General features: G+C 43.7%; 1 protein-coding gene across 8 annotated transcripts in view; it reads right to left on the reverse strand.

The window, feature by feature from the left end:
* Positions 1-8163: 8163 nt before the first annotated feature.
* The window catches only part of SASH1 (SAM and SH3 domain containing 1), a 309529-nt gene continuing 294670 nt past the window's right edge, over positions 8164-23022 (reverse strand). For all 8 annotated transcript variants that reach the window (XM_059177298.1, XM_059177296.1, XM_059177300.1 and 5 more), the window contains 3 exons: positions 13990-15101; positions 12658-12789; positions 8164-11522 (listed from right to left, as the gene is read on the reverse strand). In XM_059177298.1, coding sequence (XP_059033281.1) covers positions 11259-11522; positions 12658-12789; positions 13990-15101 — 1508 coding nt within the window. In that variant the 3' untranslated portion in view covers positions 8164-11258. The remainder of the gene's footprint in view (positions 11523-12657; positions 12790-13989; positions 15102-23022) is intronic.

Raw genomic sequence — 23022 nt, forward strand, 5'->3', positions numbered from 1 at the left:
ACATCTGTGTGAGGGCAGGTCCCTTAGCTGCAAAACAGGGATCATGGTGTCTGCTGCATCCACATAGCCTAAAAGTCTGAAGGTCAGACGCTCTCCTGTGCAGAAAAGATCAGTGAGCATCCGGGAGAAGGGAAGGGAGCTGCTTCTCTTCTTACAATGTGGAGCTATTCTGAGCTATTCATTCACGGTTATGAAACGCCATTCAAACAAAAACCAGTCTGGTCTCCCAACCCATTGTTTGACATCTAAAGTTTAGGACTTTGTTTTAGGGTCACCTAACCCCTCCTACGGCAGGCGGGAAGGCCCCTGTGCACGCGCAGACCTTCAGCCCCACCAGATGCAGCAAAGGGAGGCAGGTCATCTGGCTCCAGCAATGAAAGGAGTAAAAGGCAGAAGCCAAGAGCTCCACAGTGTTTTTTTAAAGCGGACTGTAAGTTTTACCAGCTTACCAGCAACATCCTTCAACGGCATTTTAACAAGTAGTTTGGTTACAAGGCTGGAGATCCCTGGTAAGTAGGACAGTCAGAAATCCTGCTTTTCCTCCCTAAGCCGCATTTCCTTTCGGGGCTGGTGGCACCGCTGCTCCCTCTAGCGACGCTGGGTAGGCACTTTCCTCCCTTGGAAATCGGCAGGTTGGGCGTTCAACCTGGCGCATCCATGCCCTCTGGTGGCCGCACTTCTCACCCGCTGCTTCCTCCGGGAGGGGTCCCAGGCTGCCGCTCTGGGATCTTTGCGTTTGCCCTGATAACTGTTTTTAAGCCACAGCTGCTCACATGCCCCAGTGGAGCCTTTGACAGGTGGAGAAGATCTGCCTCTTTATTGATTTACTCTGACACCAGTTTTCTGTGTATGACCTCAGCCACTCCTGTCTCCTCTCGGAGTCCTGTCTCCTCACCTGTAACCTGAAGATTAAAACAGATTCTCTACAGTTTGAACATTTAGGATTCAAGAACTTGTGATTCAGGGACAGTCACTCGTTCAACAAATACAATGTGTCAAGTGCAGATGAGCAAGCCTGTGCATTCCAGGGCCTTACATTGTGGGAGTTGGGGGAGATGGGTAATAAGCAACGGAAAAATGAAATAAACCAAGTAGTATGCCAGAAAGTGATCAATGCTACTGCTAAAAATAGAGCAGATGAGGGAATCAGGAATGGTAGCCAAGGTGAAGCTAAGATGGTGGAGTCAGAATAGGGCTCTTCCAGGCCAGTTTTGAGCAAAGATCTGCAGGAGGAAGTTGGGGGGGAGTTAGTCATGAGGATTTGGGTGGGAGGGGTGACCCTACCAGCCATTCTAGATGGAGGAAAACACTCTACGAAGTCCCAAAGCACAAGGCCAACTGAGAGATTCAAGGGCCAGAAGGAACACCTGTATGGGTGACTTAGCCAGCTGGAACGGTATAATGGAGTTGGGGGGACCAGATAGGAAAAGGGGGAAATTTTACATAAACCCCTATAGGCCACTGTGAAGAATTTATCCTTGATTCTTAAAGAAGCCAGTAGCAGGTTTTGAGCAGAGGAGTGCTATGATCTGTCTTATATTTTAACAGGGTCTTAGTCTGTTCATGCTGCTAAAGATAAAATACCATAGGGGAGCCCAGGTGGCTCAGTCAGTTAACCATCTGACTCTTAATTTCAGCTCAGGTCATGAGCTCAGGGTCGTGAGATCATGCCGCGTGTCAGGCCCTGTGCTCAGCTTGAGATCATGCCGCGTGTCGAGCCCTGTGCTCAGCTTGGGGTCTGCTTGGGATTCTCTCTCTCCCCTTGCTTCCTTGTGCACTCGATCTCTCTCAAATGAAAAAATCCTAAAAGACAAACAAAAAAACAGTACCATGGACTGAGTGGCTTGAACAACAGAAATTTATTTCCTCACAGTTCTAGAGACTGGAAAATCTAGGATCAAAGCCTGATGGGCTTTTCTTTCTGGTGGGGACCCTCTCTGTGGCATGTAGAGGATGGCCTTCTCACTGTGTTCTCGTGAAGTGGAGAGATGAAACCCTGGAGTGTGTCTGTCTTCTGATAAGGGCACTAGTCCCAACCCGGGGCTTCCCCTCACACTCCCATCTAAACCTAATCACCTCCCAAAGACCGAGCTCCTAACACCGTGACTTTGGGGGTTAGGGCTTCGATGTTGAAATGTTGAGGAGCACATTCAGTTCAGCAGTCACTCAGCACTGTGAGCTAGTTGGCATGGGAAGGGTGACTGATGATGGGGGCGGGAAGAGCAGAAGGCCGGGGGACAACCCGGCCAGAGGTGGCCGTGACTGTGTCTCTGACAGTGAGGTCACAGGGGAGGTGAAGAGACGTGGCCAGCTTGTGGAGAGGCAGTGAACGCAGAGATGGTGGGATTTCCTCACAGGCTGCAGGTAGAGAGAAAAAGAGGTCAAGGATGGCCAAGAGTTTTGAACTGAGTACCTTAAAGCTTGGGATGTATTAAGGTTAAGATGTCTATTTATGAAGAGAATTAAATGTGCCGAGTTCAGGGACTTCAGGGAGAGCTGTCACTGGAGATAATGACGTACTAACTGGCTACGAAAGTCTGGAAAAGGGTCTTAACTTTTCTGAGTCTTGTTATTTAGGACATACTCATCACGCCCCCTGTATCAGGTATGATGCTGGATGCTGGGAATACAGGAAGAAAACAAAATCCCAGCTGCCATGGGGCTTACCTTTGGTGAAATAAAGATAATAATAAATGATCACTTGGAGTTGACTGAATAATAAAGTATGTAAATTGTCTCAAGCACTCAGTTTAGTGCTTTGTCCAAAAAACAACTGATTCTACCACTTTCTCCTTGCTTTCCACCAATCAGAGGACAAATAGTGTCACATGCTTGAGGGGACCAATGAGGAGCCAGAGGACATTTTGAGTGGGAGCCTTCCAGTTCTCCAGAAACTATGGAGCTGACTTCCTAAGCATAAAATGTGGAATATTCTTATAGAAATGCTAGAATGATATGCTGCCTCGACAGCAGAGTATAGTCTCTGATTTTTAATCTTTGACTTTATTCTGGAATCCACCTGAACCCCGCATAATGTTACAAATGAGCTCGTGCTGGATGAGGCATGGTTAGTCTAACAAGCTAATAGCAGATAGCTGGGATGGTGTCTCCACAGAGTTCGTTTTTGTTGCAATTACACCCTCTTAGTTAGAAACATTACATTTCTTCTTCTTCTTTTTCTTCTTTAAATTTAATTTTATTTTTTCAGTGTTCCAGTGTTCTAAGATTCAAGATTCCAAGAGCACCCAGTGCTCCATGCAATACGTGCCCTCCATAATACCCACCATCAGGCTTACCGATCCCCCACCCTCCTCCCCTCCAAAACCCTCAGTTTGTTTCTCAGAGTCCACAGTCTCTCATGCTTCATCTCCCCCTCTGATTTCCCCCAATGCACTCTCCCTTTCCTTCTCCCGAAGCCTCCGTGTTATTCCTTATGTTCCACAAGTAAGTGAAACCATATGGTAATTGGCTCTCTCAGCTTGACTTATTTCACTCAGCAATAATCTCCTCTAGTCCCATCCATATTGATACAAAAGTTGGGTAGTCATCCTTTCTGATAGAGGCATAATATTCCATCGTATATATGGACCATATCTTCTTTATCATTTGACTTTTTGGGGTTTTTATTTATTTATTTTTATAATTTAAAAATTTTAATAAATATATAATGTATTATTAGCTCCAGGGTACAGGTCTGTGAATCGCCAGGTCTACGAATCGCCAGGTCTACACACTTCACAGCACTCACCATAGCACATATCCTTCCCAATGTCCATAACCCCACCACCCTCTCCCTCCCCCTCTCCCGCCAGCAACCCTTAGTTTGTTTTGTGAGATTAAGAGTCACTTATGGTTTATCTCCCTCCCGATCCCATCTTGTTTCATTTATTCTTTTCCTACCCCCCAAACCCCCCACGTTGCATCTCCACTTCCTCATATCAGGGAAACCATATGATAGTTGTTTTTCTCTGATTGACTTATTTCGCTAAGCATAATGCCCTCTAGTTCCATCCACATCGTCGCAAATGGCAAGATTTCATTTCTTTTGATGGCTGCATAGTATTCTATTGTGTATATATACACATCTTCTTTATCCATTCATCTGTTGATGGACATCTAGGTTCCTTCCATAGTTTGGCTATTGTGAACATTGCTGCTATAAACATTCAGGTTGTAGGGTAGCTCTATTTTCAACTTTTTGAAGAACCTCCATGCTGTTTTCCAGAGCGGTTGCACTAACTTGTATTTCCACCAACAGTGTGGCCTTGGAAGTGTGAAAATGAATTAAGGGAATGGGGCCGGGAGGTTCGGCAGAGGAGAGTTCCCATGGTTAACTGCAAATTCAACAGGAAAAGATGGACCTTCTAGGTGTGAACTCCTTTAATACCCAGCGAGAGGAAGACAGGCTTTCCTCTTCCCCTGGCAACAGCACAGTCAATGAGAGATGATCACAACACAGCCAATGAGAAGCTGCTAATACTTCCAGCTCTCAGTGGAAGCTCTGATGGACTCTTTGTTTGTAACCGCCTCCCCCTACCCCCTCTGACTTTCTCTATAAAAGAGCACCGGGGTCTCTTTCGTACTGAGGACTTTCCTACGGTTTGGCCGTAGTGGTTTTTTCTGGGTTGCAGTTGCCTACTATTCCCAGATGATACTATCTTTTGCTGGAAAAGTAACTGGCAGTTTTATTTTTAAGATGAGCAGAAATAAGTATTTTTGGTAAAAGCACCAGAGAACAGCTTAAGGAAATAGAGTCACAGGCACCAGAGGTTTGGAGGAGACCCAGCGACCAACAAATGGACCGGAACCCAGGTAGGTGCCAAGGCTGGAAAGCAGGAAGCCACGGTGGGTCCTGGGCAAAGGCAGCAAGGGCAGAACATCCCGGCCAGGGAACACCCCACTGTAGACCCCAGGAGCCTGATTTGTGCTCAGGGCTTTGCATGGGTAGATCTAGATCCAGACATAGGGGGAGCCTCAGGCCGGCTTGTGCAGCCTGCGTTGTGTCCCACACTGTGGATGGGAGTGGTGAGGGGCACTCCCTCCTATGTACGTCAGACACCAGGAGGAATCCTCTTAAATAACAGGGGAGTGAATGCTTGAAATGCCTACTCCCAAGACAGTAGAGAAACCACTCTTCTCTCAGCTGGTCCAGTGGTGGTTTGTTTGCACGGAAAAGCTGCAGGGTCTCCTCCTTATTTTCCTGTCCTCTCCCTATTTCACATGACCTGTTTCCCTGATGAGATTAAAATCTCTCTGTGGTTCGGTGTTTTACACACCGCTGCCTTGCATCTCCCATTGCACCTTAAAGACAGGCTTATAGCGGGTGTTTTCAAATTGCGGATGATCCCTGGGGTACCCCATGGACCCACAGTCAGCTCTTCAGAACCCACATGTGGATCCTCATTAGCCAGTTTATCCTAAGTTTGACTTTCCTTCCAGTCCCGAATGCTACTAATGACTCTGCCTACGCTCACCATCAGTTGGGGATACGCAGAAGGCGTCTGTCCCTAAAAAATCAGCCTAATTCAGAGGAGGGGCTGAGAGTGGCTGGAGATGGATGAGCCCTGTCAGTGGAGGACTGGGGGCCAAGTTGTAGCTTTAGCCTTGTTTGTACACATTTGTTAATATTGTTTCATTGGGAAGTTCAAAATGGGAGTCTTCAGTTTTCGAATATTAGGGGTACCTGAGAAGAGATGTTTGATTGACAAATGGCATAAGGAATCAAACAAAAGAATGGCTGAACAAGCTTTGGAAAGGACAGGAAGACCTAGGGTCCTCCATTGCTGAACTCCTGGGTGCCACATTTAGATAGTTCAGTTCTTATGCTCCTCTGTGCCTGATCTTGAACTCCAGAGCCCAGTTCTGTGGTAATGGAGGCTGAATGGCCTGGCAAGAGCTGTCCTCACCACTGGGAGAGGGCTGGGGGACACCGTGACTAAAGGTTATATACCAGGGACCCCTGAAATGTGAGGACCGCCCTTCTTCCAACAGAAACGCAGAGGTATTATCCAAAAAAGGGGAGTTTGGAAAGGCCTAAAGAGCCAAGCACCAGGCTTGCAAACATGTTCAAGGGGAAGCTACAGAGATGATGGCTGAGGGGGTCTCCGGACAGGACCCCTGAGCACGGTAAAAGGATTAGACAGATGGAGGGACACCTCTCTAGACTTGGCTGGAGTGAGGAGGAAAAACTAGGTGAGGATGAGGGTAAGTTTGGAAGCGTGCTGAAAGGTCCAGAGAGGGGGGCCCAGTGGGTGGTTTTCAAGTGCTCTGTTGAATGGGGAAAGAGAGAATTCAGTCAGGATGAGAAGCAAGAGGATCAGGAGTCTGGAGACGCAGGAGATAATTTCTCAGTTTTTTTTTTTTGTGCTTTTCAAACTCTGTGTTTCTGAGTCTGATGCTCTTGGTACATGGGCACGCCGTTATAACTCACATTAGCTACCTCCTTTGACCTTTTTCTCTCTTTGACTGAGTCAGTTTTTCCTCTGGTTCCCACAGCCCTTTGCATACATTTCTCTCACTTCTGTGACTTTATTCATTACTCAGGTGTTAAAAATAAATGGGGAAGGTGGTAAAAGTCCAATCAGTCTGAACTGCTGAGGCTCCCACACACATCCCGGGGCCCTTCCACAATTGGACTCCAACGTGGTTGGATTAGGGCCTTCAGGTGCTTTTGTTAAAGGGCCCGAGAGCAGACAGCTAAATCCCCTTTCTCTGGTGTAGCGTTGGGCAGGGCGCTGTGTGAGGGGAATGCTTGCAGATAAAGCTCCTGCAGGGTCCTGAGTATGCTTTCTGTCTCATGCTCACAAACACCCTCCAAGGAAGGACTGTGTGTAGTGGGCTCTGAGTGGGTCCTCCTAGCTTAGAGTATGAAAGCCATGGTTCTGAGGTCTCCAGAATGGCTCCTGTGGTTAAAGAATGACAACCACCCTTCTGTTTTCTCCATTCCCTAATGTATGTGCTTTGTAACTTCTAAGTGAATGCAACATAAGTATCCATATAGGGAGTGTCCTTAAGGCCTAACACCAAGAGTTGGGTCAGGGTTTCTTAGGAGTCACAAGAAAAAAGATCTTCTTCCAATTGAATTATTGAATTTTAGGAGTCAGAGTGAGATAAGTAACATTGGAGACTTATGGTTAGTTCTTTAAAACAATGTAGCTCAGATGAACCCCCCACCCAAACAATATGTGAGACATCCCTATTTACAAAATGAATTACGGGGTGGAGAGTGAGACAGTAATTTATAAATAAAATCTATCATAGTAAAGCTTTCTTTAGTGAAATCTACCAGTGGATTTAAAATATTCCATCAAAATCTAAAGTACGCATAATTCTAACACAGTTCCACGTGCTAAGTGACCTAAGTACAAGGGTATTCCTAACAGCTTTTTTGTAATGGCAAGCTGTTATCCTTCCACTGAAGAGTGATTAAATTATTGGCATAACAGAATGTTATACAACCTTTAAGAGAATGGAGGAGTTGTGATATGAAAAGATCTCCAAGATACATTGAATATAAAATCAAGGTGAGGAAGTATGAAGAATATGTCATTCCTCTATGGGAAAAATATAGAGTTATATTTGTAAATATGTGGAGCAGTTCTGAAAAGAACTGCAAACACTGGTTATGCTCTTGATCTGCAAAGACAGAAACAGGTGGCTGGGAGGAAGGGAGAGGATGATTTTTTTCTTTTTTCACTCTCAAGTATGGGTGTTACCCACTCAAAATTTTTATTACACAGCTCCTAATTTAAAAAGTTTTTATATCAATTTTGATACACCAGTATTAAAAAATGATTTTTGTCAAGTCAATTTCTATAATATCCCAACCTAAATTTTTTTTCTTTCAATGAAAGGCTTAGGTTTTGTTACCATTTAACTGTAATACTGGGCAAGTCAACCACCTACATGGACTAGGTTCTTCACTTGAAAGTTGATGGACTTAAGAGTACAGATGACTTCCTAAATTCCTTCTGATCTCAGAAGATGTGGTTATAGGCTTTGATTATGCAATATTTGGGAAAAGCAATAAGCTGGCAAAGAGAAGGAATGTGTGTTAGCGAGTTTTGTTGATGACGCAGAAGTAAAGTTCTACAAATGTTTGTATATACTTTGTAAATTTCACTTCTACTCCATCTTTGAAATACCAAGGAACAACAAGAGAGGCATAGTCAACTGAAGAAATTTATTTTTTTTCTAGGTACATAGATGACATAATTATAGACAAGTTTTGATACATAGGAAAACCCTTCTGTCCACCTTTCTCTTTGCTAAATGAATCGTCACAATTTTTACAATTTTTAAAACAATACACAGCTTTCCTGGGCTGAAGCAATCGCAAGGACATATTGGGACTGGTATATTACAGCTACTTACAATGTTTAAGAACAGCAATGGAGAAAAATAAGTTATTTAAATATTGATTTCATATACAGAAAGTGCAATGTTGTTAGTTGTTATATAACTTGCTTGACAGTTTGTTTTCTCTATCAATTTAAAATCAAGATAACTCGGACTCAGACTATTATATTTTGTGAAAATAATACAGTACATACATGCAGCATTGACTTGAACTGATTTCTTTTGCTGCAGTTATGAAAGCAAATTTTGCTATGTCAGGAACTGGTTTGCCATAGACTAGTAACTTCCAAATTCACCCACACAAGGGATCAGGACAGAGAATAGGGCTGCTACGGAAGGCCATGAAAATCTATCTGCTTCTTGGTTATCTGGGAATGTAAATAGTGGTTGGGGTTGGCTGAATTTCTTCTAGACAGCTTTAAAAATTACACACAACGGATGTGTAGCTACCTGAGCCAAACTGCCTTTCTAGGTTTCTTTTGTGCTTTCCAAAGATTACACTTTTCACCCTTCCTCAACATTCTGTACCAAGTGCAACTGATTAAAACAAGATATTGCTGATGCCTCACACCTGTCTTCTGACAGGTGGCCCCTAAACCACCTTCATTAAAAGTCACACACACACATTCAGGATTTTCTAGGATCAAATTAAATGTTTAAAGCGAAGTCCAAACAAACACTAACAATTAAAAAAAAAGGTTCTTTAAAAATTTTTTAAAGCACAATAAAGTAAAAACCTTATCAGACCCCCTATTAGGAAGATCTTCCCACTGAAAATCATTCATGGTCCCTGAATTTGATTTTTCTATGCAAAGGCAATGACTTCCAAAGAAGAGTGACAAAAATATGGTTTGGCATTCTCAAAAAACTCCTCTATTTTCTGGTGCCACTTTTACTGACATGAAAATCTTACACTGCAAATGAACTAGCTGGGAAATTTCACAGATTTCTCCTCCTTTGTGGTCAACTTCGGGACTTGGGTGCAGTCAGCTTAAATGATGAGTAGGATCACAGAATGTCCGGCCAAGGCACTGGGCAGCTGGGGGAGGAGCGCATGTCCTCACACCCACGTCCGTCCCAGCAAGAGAGACGCATCTCCGGCATGGTCACAGGTAGCCTGCAACCCAGTTCCGTTCCGCGGGGGCTGTGCGCACAACCCAAGGTGGTAATACGGGCTGTTCTTAAGATTTCAGTAGAAAATGGGCAGCTTGAGCTTTTTAGTCTGCATTTCCACAACTTCTTCACATGGCATCTTCTAGAAGGTGATTATTATCGAAGAGACCTATATTTTTTAAATGTGTACCAAAGCATGAAAAAATTTATCACCTGAGAACATCTCCTTTTCCTCAGAAACATGGATCCAAGTACAGAGAGCAAATGCTGAAGACGGCTTTGTAAATGAAATCACTTTTAACCCCCCTGAGGGAAATCGTTTTAATGAGCAGATGAAATGTTTAAGAGCTTTTGATCAAGGCTTTGTGTTCAAAGTGTTTCTATTGTAAATGATCACATTCAGTGCTTAAAATAGTTCTCATGATTAAGAATGTAAAGGAAATTCATTTAGTAAGCAACAGAAACCTTAATTTAGTTGCCTGAATTTCTGTGTGCTAGAAAAATCAGACACCACACTAAAAAAGGATGGAAAATGCTACAATCAGTTGGAAAACAATTGAAAATATGCAAATACCTAATACGTAGTTAACGTGGTTTATCTGGCTCCAAAGTGAACTTTTATCCGAATTAAAAGAATATTCTCAATAAGGAAGGAAAATGGTATCTGAGTTATGAAAGAAAAATTTTTTTTAAATAGCTTACAAACTGCTTCCCTTTTTAAAAACATCTTTCTGAAATAGTCAACCTTCCAATGACTTTACAAAGCTGATCTGTTAGCTGATTTGGGGATGGGCGTGGTCAGGAGTCCAAGTCAATACTGCAGCACAATGACCAACGTGGTAAACAAAACTAAACTGATTAAAGTGAAGGTAGTTGCTATACACACACACACACACACACACACACACACACACGCTCACCCACATGTGCACACACACTCATGTACACACCCCATCTCTGAATTTCAGATAGCTTTTTACTGGATTTGTAGTTAGTGTAAAAACTGAAAGCCAACAGGAACTTTGTGCCTGATAAACACCCCTACAAAATAAGCCATGTTAGAGTTGAGGCAATTAGAAAAGCCCATTTTTGTTTTTTGCTGAAAACATCTCACATATGTTAGATGGCAGTCTAAGCTGAAGATTGGAAACTATGGTTACAGGGTAGTGAACACTAGGATAACTGCTTCAAAGCTTATATTAAGGCAAATAAAAGCTGATTGCTAGAAAGCAATTATTAAAATGTCTCTTGTTTACTTAAAGGAGAACAGGATTTTTTTTTTTCCCTAGTGCAGCCAGATTTTCTTACTTTTGAACAAACAGGCATGGTCAATAGTGTACAGTGAACTCCCGAGTCTGTTACTTTGGCCTAGCTAAAGCCTGTCTGGCCCTCAGGTATCCTGCAGGGCGACAGGCAGAAGGGCAAGGGCGTTCTCAGACACAAAACAGGCTGCCCCTCCCTCTGCTCCCAGCCTTCCCAGCACACCAAGACAGACTGGAGGCACAGCATGTGTGGCAAGTTGGCTTCCTGGTCCTTTGTGTTCTGAAAATAAAAATAAGTGCTTGTCTTTTCTTTGGGGGTCAAAGAGAACCACACCAGTTTCCTCGAGGGGGCTTTTCTGGAGGAGAGAGGGTCATCAGTCCTGTGCCAAGGTTTCATGCTCTGTGTGGCCATACACTAGGCCTTTCTTCTGGATCTGGTCTGCCTGTCCCGAGGAGGAGGAATTGCATTAGCATAAGCACAGTGAAAGGGTGGCTCTGGTCCAGGGAGCTCCGTTATGGGCCTGGCTACATGGCCTCGGGGCCTGGTGGCAGTTTGAAGAGTCTGGCTGCAGACATGAGCTTGCTTATGTGTCTCTCCTCTGTGATGCCGGCCTCCTGAAGGCAAATGTGGGACAGAGAAGGCACTTGGCCCAGTGTGCTGAACCCGGCTTCGGTGAGGGCGCTGGTGTACATGGGTAGACCGATGGAAACCAGCCAATCTGACACAGATGAAATGCATCCGGGAGAGAGGGGCTTTCTACAGATTTCTGTGAGTCCACCACTTGGGATCTGGATAAAGAAAGAAAGCAATTTTATAAAGACTTGACATAGGCCGCCAGAGGGCTCCTTCTATAACTAAAAGAAGCATGACTCAAATAGTACACTGCCAGACTACTGGAAAGCGCTCGTGCCATGAGATGTCCGAGACCAAGAGTAGCCTCAAGAATTCTTTCTCAGCTTCTCAAAGGGGAGACATATCTTAAAGGAAGTTTTTCAGGTTCTTGAAAGTACTTGAAATTAGCTCTAAACCTAATTATGTGTCCAAGTCTCCAAACTGTAAGCATTTCTATACCCTGTTATTTTGTCTCCTTCAAGGAAATCCCTAGGTAATTCAAGAGGCAGGCCTCCGCAGTGTGCGGCAGACAAGACAGTCCATGGGCAGAGTTTTTATAAAACAGATTTTCCACTGTACTTTGAATCTACATTAACTGGAAAACTAAATATTTCATCCATGTAGTTATAAAGAAATTAAAATACAGTGATACCAAGTGTTGGCTAGAGGAGGGAAATGGACGTTTACACTACTTCTGAGAAGACCAGGTGCTTCTCTTTCAGGAAGGTAGTGTACTATCAAGTGTGCAAGTCCTTGGGACCTTGTATATGCTTGTGGAAGCAAACCCCCTTAAAGCACTAATTATATACTCAGAAATTAACCTTGGGAGTCTATACAAAGATTATATATTAACAAGGGCATTCTTTACTAAATTTTTTGAAATAAGTTGGGGGAAAATTTAAGTGTTTCAACAATATAGGTAGGATTGGTTAAAAGAGGGCACATTTACTAGAGCATTTTGACATACTCATAAAAGCATGTTCAGGAACAGATTCATGATCTGATCACTGAAAATGGGTTTCAGACCTGTTCATTTACTATTGTATGTGCAGAAAAGATGACTAGACAGATTTTTAAGACCTTTTTCATACTGCTAGGATTATAGAACATTTTCATTTTTCCTTCTTTCCCAAACTGAATTTCGAAAACTTTGCAGGCTGAATATATATTCCTTTCCCTCCAGGTGTCTCCTTTTGGTAGTGGCTGTGCTCCCAGGGCTACTTAAAGTTGCCAGCATGCTCTTCATTCAGCACTCTGACTAAATAGGCTTCAAAAGCTGAGCTGGGGGCACCACAGGCGCCAGCTGCTCACCGCCATGCGGTGCTGCTTCCGCAGAAGCTTCACGCGAATCTGGTCCATGTGGGTGGCGACATCCCTCTCGGGCTGATCTAAGTCCTCGGCGTATCTCTGCACCAGGGCTTCAGGGATCCCACAGCGGCCATGCTGCAGAAGGGAACAGAAACACGGCATCAAGGGCTGCAGGGAATCTCTTCTTCAACAACAGCAAACACGAGGTAGGGGAAGACACCGGTAGCTACTGGAAAGTAGCACCAACAGTTTTCATTTTAAATGAATGTATTTGTAGTCAGGGTGGATGTTTTAGAGAGAATGGGTTTACATTTTGATCTTTCTGGTACTGATGAATTCTAGGAAAATGTTTGGAAATGTAAGTAAAGTGGAAGTGGTACTGCAGACCATCTCCCAGTCTGCAGGGGAGACCTACATAGAGCATCTGCTGTTGGCGCTGCATCTCTCTTACCCTGTCAGGCCGTCGGCCAGTGCTTACTGTAGAGAACAGCTCTCACTACCCTCCATTCAGAGGGGTTGGTTCACTAAAGATCAAGGAGGAGGAGCAAGGGGTGGAGGATGGTACTTTAAGGGATTTGTGGTCAAAAGAGTTTTATAACCAGGACTCCCAGGAATGCATTATCAAAGAATATGCATTCTTAGGAGTAATGCACAGCTACATCTATTATCATTTGTCTTCAGAATCCTTTTGGTATTGGTAGATCTACTCTCTCTCTCTCTCTCTTTTTTCAAATAAGCAGTGAGTTTTCATGATACGAGTTTCCGCGGTGTTTCTGGTACAGGGAGAGATCTCATAATCATTCCCCCATCACTCATACAGATAACTATACAATATAATTATGTCTGAAAAGGGTTCTGCAATTTTCAGAGTGTGTTCACATTTACTTGTTCCTAATAATACCTGCAGAAGGTAGCTGTGCGGCTTATTATTAATCCCATTTTACAAATAGGAAATGAAATGGGGATTTGTTAACATTTATAAACATACAGGTTCGTAAACATTGGAAACTACAAGTCTGTCCAGTAAGCCAGCCGTTTCTGGAACCAGCTCTCCCTGCAAAATACAGCTGCCAAAATTAAAAATAAGCAAAAGAAGAGAGAAAAGGAAAAGAAAGGAAAAGTCCAAGACTGACTGTGTTTCATCTGGACGTGGCTCCCATCCATGCCAGCACCTGCCTCCCCTGCCACCGCCCCCCGCCCCCCGCCCCCCCCACCCTCGGCAAAGTGTCGGTGGGGGTGCCCTCACCACTAGGCCAGCTCTGTGGGGCAGCTGTGCAGCTCTTCTCACCAGGCTGCCTGACTTAAAGAAGCAGAGGCCCTTATGGCCTTCAGTACCTTATCAGAGTATGGCTCCTCAGTGAGATCGATGCCTTCAGCTCGTAACTTGTTTTCCGTGAGCATTTCCAGATCGACTCCCCGAGCACAGGAGATCTTCCTGGTCAGAGCTGGGCCCAGCTTCACGCCGTGCTCCTGGAGGCTTGTGCTCTCTGGGAGCTCGGAGAGCCAGGGCGGTGGTCTTGCGCTCAGGGGGCTGCCAGGCTCCTGTCCTGAGGGAGGCCTGGAAGCCTGAGGTGAGTGACAGTCACTGGGGCTGCCCTTTTTTGCAGGCAGGCTTGGGGCATTGGGGCCAGGGGGGCTCGGGTGGAGTCCGTTGGCCAGGCGCTCTCGGCTCTTCTTGGCAGGAACAGGCGGAGGCTGGGCGGGATGCTTGGCCTGTGCTCTTGTCTCGGGGCCCCTCTGCTCAGCAGCTAGGCCTTCTTTGGTGCCCGGGGGGTGATACGTTCCTTCAAACTCGAGTCCTTTCCTGTGACCCTCAAGAGGCATCCTTGTTAAACTGGGTTTGACTCCGGGATGTTGGGCATCGTAGGTTTTGGGCAGACACGGAGGAGGGGATGCGCCACGGGGAGAGGGTGCTGTGGAGCCTTCCAGTTTCCTAGTCGCTGGCTTCTGAGGTTCAGAACATCTCTTGCTTTGGGTCAGTAGCAGTGCATTGTCAACAGCAGGGTCTCGTTTGGGGCTTTGAACCTTTGCGATGAAGGGGGTTGTCTTTTGTGGCACTTGTGGTACAGTCTGAGGGCAGGGGTCTGTCACCTTGCCAGGCACATCCTTCTCAGCAGCAGGCTCTCCTTGAAGGTCATCCAGGGAGTGGGATCGAGGCCAAGCTTCCACAGCCTGAGGGCCCTCCAGGGTCTCGCAGCTCCGACAGATGGAAACAGGGAGGCTTCTTCGGTTTTTGTTCGGACCAGCCCCACATGGCTGGTCACAGCACTTGGAAGCGCGAGGGGAAAGGCCGCTGCCCAGCCTGCCCTCCTCCCCCTGCTTCAGTGCATCGGCCGACTTTGTTAAAGGCAGCGTTGGGTAGTGGCCCAGCTGATTCCTGTTGAACGACTTTAAGCTGGACTCCGTTGACGACTTGACAGAGAGAAGGCCAGTCTTCCGACTCTTGCCTGTGAGACAAGGAAATATCTTAGTCATTAAAAAAAAAACCAAAAACACAAAAACACAAATCAGTCAGACTAATGTGTAAAGACATGCTGACGTAATTGATATCTCCAACTCCTGTGTCCCATTGCTGAATGATACTAAGGACAGAAAAATCACCATTTAGGACGTTGGGTGACAGAAGGTTATTATGGCCCCATCTTTATTTTTAGAAAGAATTCTCAGACTAATTAATGGACCCGTAGAGACTGAAATTATTTGTCATGAGGAAAAGGAATAGGCTATGTCAGGCAGTAAAATAAATCTAGACATTAAGCCTAGAAATAATAGAGTTTGATCATCTGTACACAGTTTAGAAAGCGTAAGACGGGATTTCTTTCAGGGAGGCCAATTTCCTGAGGTCAGGCTGCGAAGGGCCAGTGGATTGGATTCTACCAGTGTCACCCTAACGTTTACTGGTGACCACAGAACTCTCAAAGTACACCTTTCTCTAAGCTCTCCCCTCTTACTCTGGCTTGTTGGTGTGTGTGAAGTCAGTGCATCCTAGAAACAAGTCAGCCCATCTTGGTATAAGTCAGTAAACAAGCTTCACTAAGTATTTTGCCTGACATAATCTGTAAAATACTAATATGGTTCTCATTTCCAGGGGAGCAACAGCCCTGATTAAGATCAGTTATCAGGCTGATAATTGAACTGATTCACCAGACATCATCTACTGATTTGATGGTGGTTAAGTTGAAGTCTACTGCTAGTATTGCTTGATAAGCTTTACAGAGAATTTACTTTGTGTGGTCAGGCCCTGTGCCAAATGCTTAGTTTTCATCAGTGCTTTTAACACAGACACTCCATAATTAACTGTCCTTTGCTCTATTTCGGTTAATCCCATGGTTGATGTGTGCTTTGACGATGGGTTGAAATGCCTGAGAATATCCCAGATGATCCTACTATTCCAGGCCAATAGAAAAAGACAAAGATTTTAAACTCATATCAGGTTTGGAAGATACTAAGAAAAGGCATACTGTAATCTCTGAAAGAAAGGCTTTCTTCCTGGCCTATTACTTCAGTAAACATTTCTAATGAAATATTTTAATTTAGAAATTTTGACATCTCCCCATTAAGCAATCTCAGCCTTTCAATAAAACAGCAGTGAGGAGACATTGGGTGGTAGATGGACTGGATTAGGCAGGAGTAGAGATGGTGCCCACTCTGGGAACCTGGATATGGATACTTTTAGGTAAATGAAAGACCTTCTCTCATAAAGCCTCTGTGTGCTGTACAACTGAGGGAGAAGGAACAAGGAGAAAAGGCCAGGGCACCGTGACATTACTAATGGATTGGCCATTATCAGCAGAGAAAATCCGATTCCTTCCAGGATTCCCGTTTTCTACCAAACTCAAATTCCAAACTGATAATACTAAATGTATGATGTCAGGCATAACTCCAGACACCAAGATGGATAAAAACAAGAGCCACCTCAACCAGACTTATAAATGGCCCCATCCTTTTAAATCAGACACAAATCAACACATGAAGTATTCTGTACTTGGCAAAGCAGATGCATGGTCAGATGGCCTCAGTCCTCCCTTATGTGTGATGATGTGAGGCCCAAGACCCCGTCTGCCTGTGTTAGCAACATGCTAAGTGCTATACATAATTATTTCATTAGTTACATGGAGAATGTCAGGCCATTGTTACTCCTAAGAATACTGACCGCAGTCCCATTTTTTTTAGTCATCACAGGTAAAATGGAAAAGAGAAATTACTTCTTTATGAAGCATATCCTGCTAAACGTAAAGTGTAAAAATTAGTTAAAATAGCTTTCCTTCACTTTGGCTATTAATAGAAGCTGAGTGTATAGATTGCACTTCCACATCTACTTGTCCTGCAAAGATCCTTGGGTTCACCCTGTAGGTCAAGTACAGTTTGCCAGCTTCTGTCATTCCTCAGCAGGTACTCCTTGATTCTTTTGAAAAAGCATTCAGTCTGCCTTCCAGTGTTATCTGTGAAATCCTTACCAATCCAAAAACAGTTTGGGGAATGAAATTCCTGAAAATGTTTGGATGTGGAAAGGTTATTAACAGGAGAGGAAAAATCTTGGGGACTTACAGGAAGACTTTGACGTTGACTAGAACTGGGAGTTCACTGTGCCCCAGTGCTTTCTAGTGTTCATGAGTAGTCTCCACACTGTGTTGTGCTAGTTTTAGGTGTACAATACAATGATTCAACGATTCCGTACATTTCTCAGTGCTCACCAAGTGTACTCTTCATCCCCTTTATCTCTTTCACCCATTCCCCACCACCTTCCCTTTGTTCTCTGTATTTAATAGTCTCTCTCTGTTCATTTTGTTTCTTAAATCCACATGAGTGGAATCATACGGTATTTGTCTTTCTCTGACTGATTGCACTTGGCATTATACCCTTTAGGTCCATTCATGTTGCTGCAAATGGCAAGATTTTATTCTTTTTCTGTAGCTGAGCATATATAGTGCATCTTTATCCATCTATCAGTGGACATGGGTTGTTTCCATATCTTGGCTACTGTAAATAATCCTGCAATAAGCTAAAGAGGGCATATATCTTTTCAAATTAGTGTTTTCATTTTCTTTGGGTCAATACCCAGTGGTGAAATTACTGGATCATAATATGATAATTCTATTTTTACTGTTTTTTAAAAATATATTTATTTTAGAGAGAAAGAGAGCATGAGTAGGGGGAGAGGCAGAGGGAGAGCAGCAGACTCCCCTCTGAGCATGGACCTGGACTTGGGCTCAGTCCCTCAACCCTGAGGATTATCACTTGAGCTGAAATCTAGAGCTGGATGCCTAACCAACTGGGCCACCCAGGTACCCCCTATTCTTTTTTAAATGTCTCACAGAATTCACCTGTGAAACCATCTGGTTCTGGTTTTTCTGGTTGAGAGTTTGGCTTTTTAAATTTTTTTTTTTTTTTAAAGAGACAGAGCACCTATACATGTGCAAGTCAGGGAGGGAGGGGAAAAAGAGAATGTTAAGTAGGCTCCATGCTGAGCATGGAGCCCCATGTGGGACTGGATCTCAAAACTGTTGAGATCATGACCTGAGTGGATATCAAGTGTCAGACGCTTAACCTACTGAGCCACCCAGGCACCCCTTGTTGAGAGTTGTTGTTGTTTTTTTAAATTACTGATTCAATGTCCTTGCTAGTGGCATTATTGATGGTAGAGTGTTGAGCAAAATTGCCTTCCAGTTTCATTGCTTGTAAGTGATCTGTTCAAATTTTCTCTTTCTTCCTGATTCAATTTTGGAAGGTAGGAACTTACCCATTTCTTCTAGGTTGACCAATTTGTTGGCATGTAATTTTTCATAATAGCCTTTGTTTTTCTGTGTGTCAGTTCTTTTGCTTTCATTTCTGGTTTTGATGAGTCTAGCTAAAGATACTATCAATTTTCTTATCTTTTCAAAGAACCAGCTCCTGATTCCATCTGTTCCATTTGTTTTTTAGTCTGTATTTCATTTATTTCTGCTCTGATCCTTGCTTCCTCTAGTGGCTTTGGGCTTTCTTCTTTGTGTAGCTCCTTTAGGTGTAAGGTTAGGTTGTTTGAGATTTTTTTCCTGTTTCCTGAGGTAGGCCTATGTTGTATAAGCTCCTCTCTTACAACAGCTTTTGCTGTATCACAAAGATTTTGGACCATTGTGTTTTCATTTTCATTAGTCTCCATGTATTTGCTTATTTCCTCTTTGAGTTTTTGGTTGACCCGTTCATTGTTTATTAGTACATTATTTAGCCTTCTTGTATTTGTGCTTTTTCCAGATTTCTAGTTGATTTCTAGTTTCTAGTTTCTGGTTGATTTCTAGTTTCATACCTTTGTGGTTGGAAAAGATGCCTGATATCACTCAACCTTTTTGAATTTGCTGAGACTTGTTTCTTGGGCTAACATGTGATCTATTTTGAAGAATGTTCCATGTGCACTTGAATGTGTATTCTGTTCTGGGGTAGAATGTTCTGAATATATCTATTAGGTCCATCTGACCCATTGTTGTCATTCAAAGCCACTGTTTCCTTGTTGATTTTCTGTCTGGATGATCTGTGCATCCAAGTAAGTAGGGTGTTCAAGTCCCCTACTATCATTGTATTACTCCCAATTTCTTCCTTTATGTCTGTTAATATTGTTTTATATATTCAGGTACTCCCATGTTGGGTGCATAAAGTTTTACAAATGTTATATCCTCTTACTGGATTGTTCCCTTTATCATTATGTAGTATTCTTCTCTGCCTCTTGTTACATTATCCATTTTAAAATCTATTTGTTCCAATATAAATACTGCCATACCAGCTTCTTTTTTACTTCCATTTGCATGGTAAATGCTTTTCTATCCTTTCACTTTCACTCTGTATGTGTCTAGGTCTGAAATAAATCTCTTGTAGGTAGCATAGAGATGGGTATTGCTTTTTTATACATTCAGTCACCCCACCTTTTTATTGAAGCATTTAGTCCATTTACATTCAAGTAATTACTGGGGTGCCTCGGTGGCTCAGTCAGTTAAGTGTCTGCTTTCAGCTCAGGTCATGATCCCAGGGTTAGGGGATCGAGCCCCATGTCGGGCTCCCTGAGCAGTGGGAGTCTGTTTCTCCCTTTGCCCCTAACCCACTTGTGCTTGTGCTCTCTCTCTAATATATAAAATCTTTTTTAAAAAATCCAAAAACTCAAAGTAATAATTAAGTATGTACTTATTGCCATTTTGTTACTTGTTTTACAGTTATTTTAGTTCTTCCCTGTTCCTCTTTTCTCTTAATCTCTTCCCTTGTGGTTTGATAGCCTTCTCTGGTGATATGCTTGGACTCATTTCCCACTGTATTTTTACATGTCTATTACAGGTTTTTGATTTGTGGTTACCATTAGTTTGATATACAACACCCCATGCACATAGCAGTCTATATTAAGTTGATGGTCACTTAAGTTTGAAATCATTCTAAAAGCACTAAATCTTTACTCCCTCAACCCCATGTTTTATGTGTATAATGTCATATTTTACATCTTATTTTGTGAATCACTTGACTGATTTTTTATAGATACAATTGATTTTACTGCTTTTGTGCTTTAATCTCAGTACTGGTGTTATAAGTGATTGATCTACTACTTTTACGTACTACTATGATCTGTTACTTTTTGTATTCACCTCTGAAATGTTTTCCTTTCATCATTTTCTTACCCCTGATTATGGTGTTTCCTTTTCACTCAAATAATTCCCTTTAGCATTTCTTGTAAGGCTGGGTTAGTGATGATGAACTCTTTGAACTTCTGTTTGTATACTCTGAATAACAGCCTTGCTGGGTAAGGTATTTTTGGTTTTGTTGTTGTTGTTGTTGTTGTTGTTTTCCTGTCAGCACTTTGAATATATCATGCCATTCCCTTCCAGCCCCTGCAATGGTTCTGCTGAATAATCAGCTGATATAGCCTTATGGGGCTTTCCTTATATGTTAACTCTTCTCTCTTGCTGCTTTAAAAAGTCTCTTTGTCACTACTTTTTGCCAGTTATTACGTGTCTTGGTGTGGACTTCCTTGGACTGCTTTTATTGGGGGCTCTCTTTGCCTCCTGGATCTGGATGTCTGTTTCCTTCCCCAGACGAGGGAAGTTTTCAGCTATCATTTCTTAAAATCAGTTTTCTGCACCCTTTTCTCTCTCTTCTCCTGGGATCCCTATAATGTGAAGTTATTATGCTTGATTATGTCGCTGAGTGTCCTTAACCTATTCTCATTCTTTTTCTTTTTCTTTCTTTCTTTCCTTTTTTTTTGATGTTTCAGCCTAGTTGCTTTCCAGTCCCGTCTTCCAGCTCACTGATCCATTCTCTGCCTCCTCTATTCTACTACTGATTCCTTCTAGTGTATTATAATTGCACATAATTGCAGTTATTGAGTTATTGAGTTAATCTCTGATTGGTTCCTTTTCCTATTTTCTATCTTTGTTGAAGGTCTGAGATACTCCACTCTTCTCAAACCCAGTGAGTATTTTTATGACCATTATTTTGAATTCTTCATTGGGCATATTACCTATCTCTTTCATTTAGCTCTTTGTCTGTATTTATGTCCTATTCTTTCATTGGGGACATATTCTTCGGTCTCCTTATTTTGTTTAACTCTGCATTTGTTTCTGCTTATTAGGGTAGTCAGTTATGTCTCTTTATGTAGCCTTACAAAGAAGAGGTTCTGTGGTCACCTGTTCACCTCAGCCAGGAGCTTCAAGGGGTCTTCTGTGCGGACTGCCTAAACCCTACTGTTGCGGCTGAGCCTCAACAGTTTGCCTTCAGTCCAGTCGGCTGCTGTGGGCTGTGTTTGGTCCCTATACTAAGAGTCAGTTTGAGGTGGTCATGGGCTTTCACTTGGGTGGTGTTGGCAGTCAGACCAGATGCCTGCCCTCTGCCTATTTGCAAGGGCTGCTGTCACACTCAGCTGTAGGGGGTTCTCTAGTTGTTGTCCTGAGAAGCTTCTATTGGTGGACAGGGCTGGCAGTCTGGCCAGATGGCTGCCAGCACTACAGATGCACCTATCCATAGGGCACTCACCCTGCACTGCTGGTTAGAAGGTTTGGCTGCTGGGGCTAAGTGTACTGGAGGAGTGTGGTTATCTTCCCCTCTCTGCGGGGCGGGAGTCACTTTGGAAAAGCAAAAGTCCCTGCCAGGGCTGCTTCTAGGTTAGGTCCTGGTGAGATCCACTTTGGAAGGAGTCCTGCCAACTGAGATGGTCTGGATGGGGCAAGTCCACAGGAGAACACAGGGGCTGTGTGTGTGGTGCTAGCAAGGTAGCTAGAGAGTGTTCACCCTGTTTCCTACAGGTGGTCCAGGTGGGGATGGAGGCAATGGTACCTGCCTGCTTTTTTGTTCTTGGAGAAGTCTCCTAAAGAGCCCAGTCTCTCCAGCACCCATTCTTAGTAAATAAATCTCCTGCACACATACCCTGTGCTTTTCAAACTGCTGCTTCTGTGCCATATCTTGGCGGGCTTGTTTGTTATGCTAGCTCTTTAAGGGCAAGGACTTTTTCCTATCCCCCTCAGCTCTCTTGAAGCTGAGCCACTGATTTTTAAAGTACCTGCAGTTCAGCCCAGCTGGTTGTTAAAAACCCACAAACCTGAAACCCACTGGTTTTCAAAGCCATCTCTTCCATTGCTGGTCCCCCTTGTCTAGTGTGCCTAGTGTGGCGTCTGTTCTCAGTTCTCCAGTGCATGGGGTATCCCTCCTATTTGTGGTTAGTCTCACTAGGATTTAGTTCCTGGCCATGTCTCCACCCCTCCTATCTTTTTGCTTTGTCCTTCTCTCAACAGTGAACTGGAAAGTCTGTCTTGCCCATCTTTGGGGTGTTTTCTGGGTTGGATGCACTGATGAGGCTGTTACCTGGTTGTGTCTATGGGATAAGGTGAGCTTAGGATCCACCTACTCTGCCCTCTTCCCAGGTGGGTTTTCAGTCCCATCTTAACTGAGGCTGCTGTAACACCAGAGTTTTGGGAGAACCACTATCTCCCCAAATTGATAAGACACTTTGGCAGAGTTCATGGATCAAAGTTTGAGGTCCCCAAAATGCTCATCAGAACTGGGATTAGGGTGAGGTGAGCAAAGTGCCCGGGGCACCGGTGGAGGTGGGAGGTGGCTGCTGTCAGGGCCAGGCAGGTGCAGGCGAGTACCTGGGCGTGAGTGTCTCCTTAAAGTCTGTACTCTGCCTGATCGCTGTCCCTCCCCCCACACTCTTGTCTTGGTTTTAGGGCCCATGATGGCTCTCAAACTATTTGTTTAAATTCTGACCGAGAGTAAGAAACACATTCTACATTCAGCCAGTATACACGCATGTGCACAGAGACACATCCACACTGTAAAAAGATTACAAGTCTAACAATACCAGTCTTACCTTTGGAACACACCCTGGTATTTTCTCTTCTATTCTGTTTTACAAAACTGCTT

This window comes from Mustela lutreola, chromosome 6 (assembly GCF_030435805.1).
Source record: "Mustela lutreola isolate mMusLut2 chromosome 6, mMusLut2.pri, whole genome shotgun sequence".
NCBI lineage: Eukaryota > Metazoa > Chordata > Mammalia > Carnivora > Mustelidae > Mustela > Mustela lutreola.